Here is a 13,546-nt window from a genome sequence, read left to right as displayed (position 1 = left end):
CACACAAGTACCTAAACTTCATTCTCCTTTTGCTTTCACTTCCACAATATAGTTTCTTTAAGATAACCAAGGAATCCACGCTTTAACACCATTCAAATGATGCAATATACCTTAAGAGAGAAAATATGAATATTTACTGGTGTCCTAGTATCATTGGATTCTAGAAATAGAAAAATCTGGCACACACCCAACTCACGAAACCAACCTATGTATCTAAAACAGGTCCTGCTGATAATAATTATTCTTTATCAAACAACAGCACAATTAAAACCAACAAAAGCAGTATTAGATACAGCAGAATTAACAAACTGACCATAAACAAAAATCAATCACTGGAGTATTACAACACAACTCCAGATCAAAAATTCTTTCAATGATCCTTCAAGCCAGGACATGGCATATGCTAGTACAGGAACATGCCTGAGAATGCAGACTGCCAGAGGTATGAGAAGCAAGATGCTTGTTCATGGGAATAATCAAGAGAGAAAAGTCTACACAAATAAGATGTCGCAGACTGGGTAAGAGAGATATGTCCAACCAAATTATAACTTCAAAATGTCAAATGTAGATCAAGCAAACCTGACATGAAATCAGTAACCAAAGATGACTTCCTAGAGAAGAAGCAACAGAGCAAACAAAGATCCTTGCCATATGAACCATTCAATGGAATTACGCAATAGAACATTTGAACAATACTGTTCAACATGCTTTTAGAAAGTAATACTAATACACTCATGATAAATACTTCACATTCTGTGAGCATTTTCATCTTTGATATCATGTTTTCATTCTGTTAAAGCATTTGTTCTAGATTAGGGCTTGTAATAGTAGGGATATTTTCATGTAATGTTTCTGCTGTATTTCTAGAAGGATTTTATTATTTTTCTAGGGCTGACCGAGTTGGTTGTAACTGCCATTTTTGGGCAGTTGGTCAGGGGGCTTTTTTTGTTTTAGTTTCTTATATATAGAGGCGGAGAAGGCGGCTTTTGTGTGTGGCTTTTCTTTCTCGGATTAGTGGACTGTCTTGGGATAAGATTGAGCAGTGAGGAAGAGGGAATATCTTTCTTGTATCAACTCTATATAGCTTTCAGGTTTTTGGGCTAGGTGAGAGTTGAGTTTGAGTGCTTTGTAATCTTGTATTAACATTCAAGATAGTGGAGAAAGTAGGGGCGAAAGCCAAGCTGGATGTAGGTCTTCATTAAGACCGAACCAGGGTAAATTCTTGTGTGTTGTGTATTCTTGATTGGTTCTTGATTTGTTTTCTGATTGCTGGTCATTTGCGAATCAAGGAGAGATTTCGTTTGAGTGTTTTGAGTGATCATATAAGGGTGAGATCAAGGTTAACACATTCCCTTTATTATTCAAAGCCATAATGTTCATACTTACTAACAAAAGCACCGTATCACTAATAACAATTATTCATTATGCTATCATATTTTTCCCGTTCTAGATTTAGACTCAATCCACTGTCAGGACGTTATGAACTTATGATTGTATTAGAGGTATTTCTGTCTTCTGGGAATTATGATGTAAGGAAGTTGATAGCGGTTAGAAGCCATTACACTAAAAACAGCTATAACCACCTGTAAGTTGGCACCAAGGAGCAGCAGCCATAAAAGACTTCTCAATTAAATAAGAAGGCACAGATGAATTCATAGACTAAAACCCTATCTCTCTCTTCCGATTTCTCTCCCTCTGATCTCTCTGTTCTCTGTCTCTGTCTCTGTCTCTCTCTCTCTCTCTGTTCTTCTCTTCCCTCTCTCAGCCCTAATTCCCTTCCTCAGGAGGAGAATTCCATTGTCGGACTTGAGGTCCTGACATCCACTGACCATTATTTTTTTTTTTTTTTTAATAAAATAATGGGGAAGAGCTCCTTCCCTGATAGAACACTATCACTCAGTCATGAAATATCAGTAAGTATCCATTTGCTTAGATTGCTTCATGCACCAGGGCCTTTTTCTACTCAACATAATCCAGCACAAGAATTAGTCAAATAGAAGTGGCACTTTTCTGTTCTACTCTTAAGATAAAACAATAGAAGAAAAGTGAGTTTTTTGCATAGCAACAACTGCAGCTAATGTTGCACGGATTGAAGTTGTCTGCCTGTACAAGAAACATTATGTCGCAAAAATGTTGTACACATATATCAGCCACAAAGTGATGCTACTTTGGGTCATGGCAAGAGCTCCTCCAATACCAACCATATCAAGCTCTTATAGTATGAAGAAGCTCAGGGCCTGTTCAGTTGTGGAATTTTGTTTTTCCTATTTTCTAACTCTAATTTTTTATTGAATGATTGAATCTCTAATTAGAAAATAGAAAACTCAAATTTCTAATTTTTCAACTTTATACTATAAATTGGAAAACATAAAAAAAGTCGTTCTCTAAACTTTCTGTAAATGAATGGATGACTTTTAAAGCATAATATGTTAGGATATGTTTAGCTGTAAAATTGGAGTTGAAAACTAAAAGAAGTTTTCTAAAACTGAACGGGGCTTCAAAGTTTATACATTCTGATGATTAGGGCTAGCAATGAGCCGAGCTACTCATGAGCTGACTCAAGACTCGACTCAAAAATTGGCTCAATAAGCTAGCTCATGATACAAATGAGCCGAGCTTGAGCTACCATTAGCTCGACTCATTTGACTCATGAGCCAACTTGATATACTTATATATATATTAATTTTATAAATTTATTAAATAAAAAAATATTTATTACTTAATACTCAATAATATAAATATATACTTAATAATTTTATAAATATATTATTTAAATATATATTATGTATATTATTTAAATATATATATATATAAAAGTAAGGTAATAGTCAATTTCAAGCCGAGCCAGCTCGTAGTCACCATCGAGCCGAGCTCGAGCTAAAAAAATCAGCTCATATCGAGCTCGAGCTGAGCTATGAGCCAAGCTAAAAACAATCGAGCTGGGCCTAGCTCGGCTTATTGCCACCCCTACTGATGATGAAGGAAATCAAGCTCATATTGGCTTGTGAGTACAGGTTCTACAAACTAATCTTTGAGCAGTCTAGTTTCTTTGACACATTAACAAGTTCTACAATCCAAAAAATGTGGACATAAGAACCACTGGATCACAACCAAAATGACATCAAGAAAATTTAATTTATTCCAAGGAGACACCCATTACCTGAAAGACAACGCAATTTTCCCTAAACCTTTTTTGTGTTTGGGCAAGTAAATAGTAATAATGTTAAACATAAAGGTTAGCTCACCCCTTATATGAGAGAGAGAGAGAGAGAGAACACAATTTGCCCTAAACCTTTTTTTTTGTGTGTTTAGAGAGAGAGAGAGAGAAATAAGAAAAAAAGTAAACACTATCCTTGGACAGGCAGCCAACAGCCTGACTAGCCCCCTAGCCTTCTATTATCGTTGTCCAACTAGTCTTTTGTGTAGCTTACAAATTTGCTACAATGTCTGACTAGGATTCCACATCTATTGACTTTTATTAGCGTATAGAGACCATGAATTTAGAGATGACATGGGATCTACTGGCCTTACAAAACATATGGTCATAGATAAAAATGATTGGAGAGCTGAAATTCATGTAGCCAAACCCACTTAATGGAATTAAGGCTTGTGATTAATGTTATACAAACCAAAAATACCAACACAAATGGGTCTATAAATTAACATCATAGCCCCTCCCCGCCCCTCCCCATATACAGAAGAACCTTATATGCATCCGCGTAGTGATCAAGTTTGACAGAGAAACAAACCTGGTCAATATATTATTGAAAGAAGATTGAAATGGCTTGTTAAGCAGTTCTGTTTCCAAGTACTCATTTCCAATGAAGAACAACATATAAATTTCTTCACTTTCCCCACTAAGTTTAGGAATTTCTCTGTGGAATGGTCTAAACACCACCCATGTAAAGCTTGTTGCCACATAATCTATCTAAATAGTTCATATAATCTCCATTAAGTGAGCACCACTGAGGAATCATAAACTCTAATTCCTCAACCATTTCAAGTATGGAACAAAATTGCAGAGACAACAATGCTTTATTAACAATAGACCAAGATGTCAGGTCTTGAGATCTGACACACGTAATTTTCAGCCAATTGGCAAGAACGAGGGCAGAAAGTCGGGAGAACTGAAAGAAGAATTCAGAGAGAGAGAGCAGAAGAAGTAGGCGAGAGAAAATGGAGAATCGAGAGAGAGAAATTGGGAGAGAGAAATCAGATTTACTGAATAATACTTCTTCAATGGCTTTGTATTAGGCTGGATTAGCTTCATATACTAATCCATGCAGCAGTTAGGTTGGCGCCAACAAGACTGCCAATTCAAATTCAAAGTAAAACTGAGAGTAGCTATCTTCTAAGTACAACTGCTAGCTAGCTCTAAGTACAACTCTGTATATTACTATATTGGTTACTTCTATGGCTGTTAAGGTACAGACAGAACAAACAGTAGCTACATGACACAAGACACCATTTGATGGTTCATGTACCATCTCATGATGTAAAGAATAGTTGCAGAATAATGTTAAATCTAGCAAACATGTATCCTTTTTGGGACAATCCTTGATATATCTTTTGGAAATTTTCTGTAAATTGGTGAAACCATCTCAAATACAATAAGGAACAACTTCTTTTGACTTTATAGCATATCCTCCCCATATAGTATAAGAATCCCACTGAGCTACCATGAAATTATTTGTATTGCATATGCAAATACAGGCTGTCCATACTCAAAATTTTCAAGTCAACTAAGCATGATGAATCATAGGATGCAGAAACTAAAAAATTGTACAATTATCCTCCGAATATATAATTTTGCAAATCTCCCACTTATGTTAACTTGGACACATTTTCCTAGCATGATGAACGCGCCCAGCCGCCCACTATCCATAGCCTCTGGTGCTCCTATAGGTAAACAAAAACCATTCTAGGGTTTTCTTAAATTTGCTACTAAATGGCCTGCCTAGCCCATGACTGCGGTGTAATCCTACTGAGAAAATTTAGAGAAATCTTGAACTGTTACCATGCTAAAGGACCACTGTACCCTTCCAAGCACAATATGTTCTTCAGTTTCAACCATCTTATATAAAAAACAATTCAAAGAAGTAAAAAAAGACAAACAGACAAACAATGGGACAAATAAACAATTCAGCAAGAGCAATACCTAACACCGGCATCGCCAACGATCCCAATTGCCATTCCAGCAGAAAGCCCAGCGAGGCCACAGGCGAGGCCAGAGGAAAGATGCGCGTAACCATCAAACAGGTAATACGACTTGGCTTTAGGGTTAATCCCGGTACTGATGATAACAGCAATAATCAGGCCATAAATACCCAAAACACCAGCCATAACCACCGGAACAATCGACTTCATCACCAGCTCTGGCCTCATCACGCCCATCGACGCCACCCCAACTCCGCTCTTCGCCGTCCCATATGCAGCTCCCATACCTGAAACACTCACAACAAGATCTTCAAGATCCGTACAAAAAAGATGCACACAATGTGTTCCTCAATGTATAATCGAAGATCTAGGGTTAGAGTTTTGAGTACAGGAGAAGACAAGGGCAGCAGCGGCGCCGAGAAAGCCGAAGAAAGGAGCGGTTTCATCTCCACTGAACGTCGACGACATTCTGTCTGATTTCTTTGAGACGAAAAGCTGATCGGATCTCTAGAAAATTCGCACCGGATAGAGGGTTTGGAAATCGGGATTAGATCTCAACCCTCGCCAAACTCCGAGCTCCGGATGGATGTGGGAGCAAATTATTGGAATGGCTGATATATGACAATCACACACGTGGCAACGGGAGATTCGCTATGTTCCGACATTTGGTTTAGGAAAATCTCACTTTTGTCCCCCTCATTTGATAATATATTCAGTTGTACCCTTGCATAAAGACGTCCATCATCATCTTCCCTGTATCTAAATTCCTATCATCATATCTCATGAGCTACAAAATCTTTTATATTTCTCATGGCACCTTATCTATTTAGGTGTGAGAAGTATTTTAATTATATATCTCACCATTTTATATCACTCATTGCCTCACTTTATTATCTTAAATAAAAGATATTTTAAATATTTTAACATTATTGTATTGTTCAAAGTGTACGTAATGATATTTTTCTTCTTAATATTTGACTTTTTACTTGTTTTATAATATATTGAGTCAATTCATTTTTATAAATTAAGAAAATAATAATTTATTCATTTCTTTTATCAATTTCTCACTTAAATTTTGAAATTATTTCGTTATCACCACGTTGCCAAGTAAAAATTTTGATATTCTAAATAATATTATTTAGCTTATACTAAACAACACTGATATTATAACTCAACGTTATTTAAGAGATCAAAATTCTATAAATTAATATGATATATAGTTATGAAAAATACTATTGATACTTTTTAGATTATATTTAAACTACACAATACAATTAAAAAAATAAAAATACCGTTGCTCATTCTACAAAATTGCAAAATCCTTTCCTATTCTCTCTTTTTCGTCTCTCTCCCCTTGCCCAATAACACCATGGTTGCATTCAGCAATCACTAGAAATCGCCATTCTCTCATCGCATTTACTTCGCCGCCTTTCTCTCACACACTAGGTTAAGGCAACGAAGGGATGACGATGTTTGCTAGAGACAGCCATGAGAAGAGGGAGAGACAAATGAACAGGCAGCCAAGGCTCACTGGGTGAAGAAAGTAAATTTGTAAAGATGAAATAGATATTTTTGTCATTTTAACGATCGCGTATTTATATATATGTATATAACCTTTTCTGTAGTTCAAAAAGTAGAATTAGCATGATTCTATATATATATATATACATAATATAATGAATCATGTAAAATCAGACGTCCCTATTTAAATATAACTAATTATTATTTTTTATCAAATTTGTTCTATCGGACAGAGATGATATTCAATAAATTATTAATTTTTTGAATCTAATACATTACTTTGTCCAAAATATAAAATAAAAAAAGTAAAATCTAAACACATTTAATGCGATTTTACCCTTTTAATACATATTTTAAATTAGCTCTAAAATTCAAGTGCTTTGAATTATTTACAAACACAACCCGTCCAATAATTTTAAAATTAACTTCATTTACTTTTATGTCAAAATGACATAGTTTTTTAACTAAAATAAAATAATAAAAATTAACATAAAAAAATAAAAAAAGCTGGGAAAGGACGGCCACAGCTGTCGTACTAATTATTGCTTCCCACTTTCCTACCTCTTCCTCTTCGCCATCCATGTCTCAAGGCACCATTGCTCTGTCGGGTTTTAGCTTTAGTAAAGTTATTGCCTCACCAAGGAGCTAATTAGACACGAGCCCATCCCAAGCGAATTCCTCCTTTCGATCCTTAGCCTATTGGCAGCCGTTTCAGCCGTTGTTCCCCTCCTTGCCATTTAACCAGGGTTTTGAAAACAACATCAATTAAGATGATTACTTGTCTCTTCACCAAATTAGCTTTGCTCACTGCAAAGTTCGAGAGTGGGTTGATGTCGACTTAGGTCAAGGCTACATCCTGCCCATATAAGGATAGAAGAGAATAAAATGGTCAAATGATATTGGAGAAGACTTGGTTCTCAATATCTATGGCTTTCTTCTTGCCATGTTCGGAAATGTACCCTCTGGAAGAGACCAAGTTTTAGTATTAGCATCCTTCTTCCACCCAGTCTTTCTCACTATTTGGATTTGTAGCTTTCCCTTTCAAACTCGGGCTTTCAAATTTCTTATGAACTAAAATACAAACAAGCTTCTCCAACTTGAACACAAACTGATTGACAACAATGCCAAACAATTCAACATGTCTAAACCTTAGCCGATACTGTGTACAAAAAACACTAATAAACAAAAGGAATAATAGCAAACCGGTCTCGAGGGTAATGGTCAAATTTATGTAGATACCACCTCTGTGTCTCTGCTGCTGCAAATACAAGATTTGCCACCTGCCACGCCAATAAAAGAAACTTATCTCGCTATAAGAATCAAAGCAACGTACCTTTTTATTTTTCCTTTTTATTATTTTTTTTTTTGGGGGGTGGGGAAGCAGGGGTGTCATGTTGGAAATAAGAAAAAGATTTTCATTAACCATTCATTTAGTAAAGCTTTTGAGCAAATACCACAAAGAGAAAGAGTAGCCAGATTGTCAAGTCTGAACCGCCACTGGCAACTACAAGACCAGCATAAATAACCTACAGCAGAAAACAGAACAAGCAATGGAATGAGCCAGCAAGCATGAAACTTCATCTTTTTGACTGGGAACCTTGTTTTTCCCAGCTCATGTGCCAGAAATATTCAACTACTACTCCGGTCTAGTGAGATCTAGAGGAATTACTTTGGGTATGAGTGACTTACAATCTCAGCCAGGTAGTGTGGAGATGAAACATAGTCAAACCAATCACCATGAGGAATTACATAAGCATCCACTTGTTCTGGGTCATCCCTCAATGAGGCCTGATCAAAAACTAGAAGATTCAGTCAATATTGACAGCATTAGAGTGCAATATGTCCAAATGGGCCTCCCAAATGTACAATGAAAATTGCCGCCCCAGTTCCCCAGCTACATGAAGTGCCATAAAAGGGGACGGCTTCAATGGACTATCGAAGTGAAATATCATTCGTTTGATGTCTGACATGAGCTCTATTATGCATTTGAGATGTGATTGTCACTATATCATACATTACATCAATTTAACACTTCCATGAAATAAAACCCATACATGCAGAGACCTTTAAGACTTCAAAATAAGTAAGTCATATCAATATATGATAGGGTACACAAAAAATAGCATTTTAAGAACATAATCTCCTGAAGTTGCTAGACAAGAAGATTAGAATGAAATGTCCATCTTCATTTATGTACTTCCAAAGTTTAGTTTTTGGTATTTGCATTCCCCCTAACTAATGATACTGAAAAGGTTGTAATGCATTTCATAGTCTTGAACAATATGCTACACTGTAACATTTAGAGCATATAACACATGTTAATGTGTATAACACATCATGATTCAAGAAGCAGGGATCTCAAAACATGGCCTCCCTCTAGAACCAACAAATCCATGAGAAAAACATCTCTGCCAGAGCATTGCACTCTCGTAACTTAGTTTGTTGATGGCCTCTGTTTCTGCCTAAATATTTTTAAGATCTGAGAAGGATCTTCCTATATACTGGCCAATTTCTCAAATATTTTCTTCCTTAAAAAATTGATCTGTAGTTATTTTCAGTATTTTGTTAAATGCTACACTGTTGTAGCACTGTCCATTTATGAACAACTTTATTGGCAGTTGTCTATCAATTTATTGGCATGGTAATATTTTTCTGTATTGCTGTCTGAGAGGACAAACAAAGACTGAGTGAACTAGAAATAAATGAGAAACATAAGGTAAGTAAATTATTAACGAAACACAGAATTGCAAACCTAAAAGCTTTAGATATAACAATTAAATGAAATATTTGAGAAGAATGAAACTTACAAGAATTGCATGACAATTCCATTGATGTGTCCAACCCCAAAAAACTATAGCCATCCCACTCCATGAGTACCATTTAAGTCTCAGGAAAGGGCTCACAAATCCCCACCAATCAAATTCTGTGTCTGGAATCTGATTCTTTCCTTTAACAAGAAAGTCTGCCATTTGATTCATGGCAAGTACAAAGGCCTCTGGTAAAAATGCACAGCAAAGGGATAGTGGCGCAGCTATATAGAAACTAAAGTCATAAAGATACCAAAGATCAGCAAAATCTTTGCAAAACTTATATGAGTATTGTTAAAACTTAGGCAAGGAAAATCATATCTTATTCTCAGCAAAGTAGGACTCAACATATACAGTTTGGGAGATAAACTACCCACTTCCTCAAAAATAGGAACCACTATCTAACCACCTAATCTGAAACCAAACAAAAAGATAAGGGCCATGACTCAGTCCACTACCAGATAAGACTAACTAAAAAACAACCAACAACTGAAGGATGAAACAATAATTTGGATAAACCTAATAAACTGAAAAAAATACTCCTCATCTTCCGACAAGTATAGTATTACCAATGGTAAAAGAAAATCCTGTCCATAATTACCCATTCATATTAAGCAAGAAAGTTTCAGTCATATCAAATCAGAATTGATAAACACATACTGAATTTGCTATAATGAAAGAAGTAGTATACTAAATTCTAAAAAAAGGCATAATGTTAGAAACTAGCTTAACATGGTGTAGTCTTTGATCCATAAACTTCAAAAAACCTGCAACAAGGTGCAGATAACACAGCAGATTTCCAATCAAATATAATTTGTGTATCAAATGGTAAAAACAGTAACAAAAAAAAAATGCAGGAAAATACCATCCAACAGAAAACACCATAACAACCAGAGATAAAGAATTGCATTAATGAGGCAAAGAAACCATGTGAGTACAGACTGAGGAGAACATCATGAGACAAAAAGAAAAATCTCAAGTTCAGCCAAGGCAAGACCTAGAAAGGGTAGCTTAATAGCTGCAATGAATCTTAAAAGGGAGCATCACACTAGTAATGGCCATAATCAAAACCGGTCCATACAACTTTGTAAAGGCAATGCAAATAGTTGTCTAATCCTACTGGTTTTGCCAATATATAGAAAGCAAATTACCAAAAAGTTAATTGGTAAAAGCTAAGTCTATTTGAAAAATTAATTAATAAAAATTAAAAAAAAATGTTTGTTGTAACTTATAACGTATCTACTTGAGATGCATCCATATTAATAGATAAAAACAAAAAGCATTAAAAAATGAATAAACTGAAAATGAGCCTATTGATCCAATAGAATTGACAAAGCAATGTGACACCAGAAGCAAGCACCAAAACAATCTAACACTGGTAGGCATACCAACGACCAGTGGGGGTGTTCAATTTGTGGTTTAGATCAGAAGACTTGACCAAAGTGTCTTCAGACTGGTCTTTGGTTCAAATATTTAGAAAAAGTTGGGCCAGTCTAGTCCCAATTTTGGACAGAAGACCAAATTAACTAAAAAGTATAAAAATAAAAACCCAGTTAGTAAAACCCACATACCCACTATTCTTCTCTGTTCAGTCATGGGGTAGAAGGCTTAAAACTCTTCAGTTTTCTCTTCTTCCTATGTAGTATCACTGTTATGAGTTTTCTTTTCTTTCTCTTTTTTTTTTTGCCGGTTCAGATTACAACAAACAAGAACAAAACAAGGCAAAGAAAGCAAAAACTCAGAATACTACAGAAGACAAACCAAAGGAAATGCTATGCTATTGTCCAGTCGTCCTTGATCAGTCCGGTCTTCAATCCAAGATTTTGCAAAAATTTGGCCTGGTCCGGTCCAGACTAAATGAGCACCCCTAACTACCAGGCATGACTTTTTTAGATGCATTTTTGTGTAATTCTAGATTCCTAAAGACATAAAATTTGGCTCTGCCTGTTGATTGATTAATTCCTTCACGACTTGATAGTGATGAAAATATTCCTCCTTCCCACAACCCAACCCAAGCCCAGATAGAGGAACAGAGAAGGGAGTTGCATTAGTTAACCAACCACCAGTGTAAAAATTGTCAAACCTTTTCAACATGGGTTCTACACAAAAAATTTTGTTGGGGTCACCTTTTAGCAACACTGTATTGACCAAATGCAGTAAAAAATGAGGTATGGCCATTGCAACAGTGCCTGAATCGATTCTAAATTCACAATGGCTTTTTCATTTTGACAGACGAACATGAAAAAGAAGTTTATCCAAGACCAAATGAGGATTAGATAGTGGAATATTGGAACATTGATAGGAAATATATGGAGATGGTAGATGTAACGATCAAGATGTAGAAATCCAGGTAAAAAATCAACTAGAACAAGTAGAAAAGAAAAAAATGTACTGACACAATTTAACATAATATGATAAGGCTCCCATGAAACTTACAATAGCCCAGTAAGGTAGCCAAAAATATGCATCCGGGCTGAAGGGTTGTACTTAAACACATATATCGACTCAATAAGGCGTCTCAACACTTGAAATTCCATTAACGAAAGAAGAAACACAGAGCTCCACATCCTGTATCTCTGCTTCACTGCAGGCGGGCTAGATTCATGAAAGAATAATGTATGCGAACTCCCAGCCAAGTAGCTTGTCAGAGTAGAATACTGCAATGGCTCGGAGACTAGTGGGGCCATTTTATAAGCATAAAACCAAGTGACTGCAAGCAAGAACGTTGTCCACACCACAGCCAAAGCATAGAAGTGGTAGAAGAATTTCTGAGGTAAAGTGAACTTCTACAACCAACAATTCAACATACAGTTGTTTCAGTGAAAAAAAAAAAAAAAAAAAACGATGCAATCATGAGAAGTTTTAATGTGCCAAATCTGCTGAAAGCTTCAACACAAACAAAAATAACAATAAAAATGGTTTACAAATGCCAACTTTTCAGACTAACCCAACTCTTAGTTCCACTAATTTGTCCAAAAACAACCTAAAAAATCACTTACATGTGCAGATGATTGCATTGTCTTGCCTCTCTTGGCAAACCCTGACAAAAATTGATGGAAATAATTAAGCTGCGAAAAGGGCATGGAGGCGACGAGTAAAGGCAAGGTCCCAGCGATCCATGCCACTCTCAACAATTCGGCAAGCCCAATCTCCATTATCACTCTTCACAAAGCAGAACTACGTCCTGTAAGCCTCCCCGGAACCACTCTTTTGGCTTCAACTCTCTGTTACGCTTCAAGTGTTAGGTGTAAAGATTGTGGGAAGTGACTAAACCATAAAAAATTTACTGCTAATTCATAGTTCAAGCTTGGAGGATGCCAAGCCTGAGGTGTGAGGAAAGAGAGGAGAATCCACAAATTCCAATTGTCGGGCGCTCAATGAATCAACCCTTAGCGGCAAAAGGCAGGACACGTAGGCGAACTGGAGAGAGAAAAGAAAACTAATAAAGAAGTGATAAATTTTAAAAAATATTATAATATTTTTAAATATAGCAAAATACAAAAAAATGGGATACCTCTCATATCTGAGTTGCGACGCCAGCGAGCAGCAGCAGCAAAGAAGACGGAGATGTGGACGCCGGAGATGATGTGAGGCTGTGAAGCAGGAGATGACAGGGCGAACGGAACGAGGAAGATGAGCGGCGACGGATGAGGGACCCCGAAAACAGCAGCACCACCTTCTCGTTCGGGGTCAGCGACGACGGACGAGGGACGCTGGAGGCGAGCGATTGGACGAGGGACGCCAGAGATGACGGATAAGAGATGCTGCGAGGGAGAAGAATGAAGATGAGAAACTGATTGCACGAATGCGACTCCGGGTTTTGGATTGGGGAATATGACTGGAATTTCTTGATTTGTTTTGAGGGTAGAATAGTCTTTTCCCGGTCGAAGTAATTTTTCCCTCAGATTTGCAACGGCGGCATCGACACTGACGTCCAGTCGAATCAGTACTACTATTACATCTCTGATCTCTCTCTCTCTCTCTCTCTCTCTCTCTCTCTCTCTCTGTATATTTAATATATAATATATAATGTGTGTGTACTAATGTTGATTTATTTTTGG

General features: G+C 36.5%; 3 protein-coding genes across 11 annotated transcripts in view; 1 reads left to right on the top strand and 2 right to left on the bottom strand.

Annotated features, from left to right (window-relative positions):
* The window catches only part of LOC127801547 (V-type proton ATPase 16 kDa proteolipid subunit), a 35,341-nt gene extending 29,588 nt beyond the window's left edge, over positions 1–5,753 (bottom strand). The window contains exons 1-2 of the mRNA XM_052336784.1: positions 5,547–5,753; positions 5,159–5,444 (exon numbers count right to left, since the gene is read on the bottom strand). Coding sequence (XP_052192744.1) covers positions 5,159–5,444; positions 5,547–5,625 — 365 coding nt within the window. The 5' untranslated portion in view covers positions 5,626–5,753. The remainder of the gene's footprint in view (positions 1–5,158; positions 5,445–5,546) is intronic.
* LOC127801546 (AT-hook motif nuclear-localized protein 4-like) overlaps positions 1–13,546 on the top strand; it is a 37,899-nt gene that overhangs the window by 14,932 nt on the left and 9,421 nt on the right. For 4 of the 8 annotated variants that reach the window (XM_052336780.1, XM_052336779.1, XM_052336777.1 and 1 more), the window contains exon 1: positions 13,284–13,431. The exons of the other annotated variants lie outside the window; for them this stretch is intronic. The gene's annotated coding sequence lies outside the window, so the exon portion shown is untranslated. Of the gene's footprint in view, positions 1–13,283; positions 13,432–13,546 lie in introns of those variants that run through there. 8 annotated transcript variants of the gene reach the window in all.
* Positions 7,084–13,148, bottom strand: LOC127801544 (polyprenol reductase 2-like). 2 transcript variants are annotated; one of them, XM_052336770.1, is made up of 7 exons: positions 13,000–13,148; positions 12,485–12,905; positions 11,922–12,271; positions 9,486–9,720; positions 8,368–8,466; positions 8,133–8,204; positions 7,084–7,958 (listed from the first exon to the last, which is right to left on the bottom strand). In XM_052336770.1, exons 2-7 carry the CDS (start codon positions 12,638–12,640, stop codon positions 7,854–7,856), a joined length of 1,017 nt encoding a protein of 338 aa, XP_052192730.1. In that variant the 5' UTR covers positions 12,641–12,905; positions 13,000–13,148; the 3' UTR covers positions 7,084–7,853. The 2 variants fall into 2 exon arrangements, with proteins under 2 accessions (XP_052192730.1, XP_052192731.1); XM_052336771.1 differs by having other exon boundaries at positions 11,922–12,268.

Source organism: Diospyros lotus, chromosome 5 (genome assembly GCF_014633365.1).
Source record: "Diospyros lotus cultivar Yz01 chromosome 5, ASM1463336v1, whole genome shotgun sequence".
Lineage (NCBI taxonomy): Eukaryota > Viridiplantae > Streptophyta > Magnoliopsida > Ericales > Ebenaceae > Diospyros > Diospyros lotus.
The sequence above is the reverse complement of the archived record's forward strand: the minus strand, read 5'-3'. Positions and strand labels throughout refer to the sequence as shown.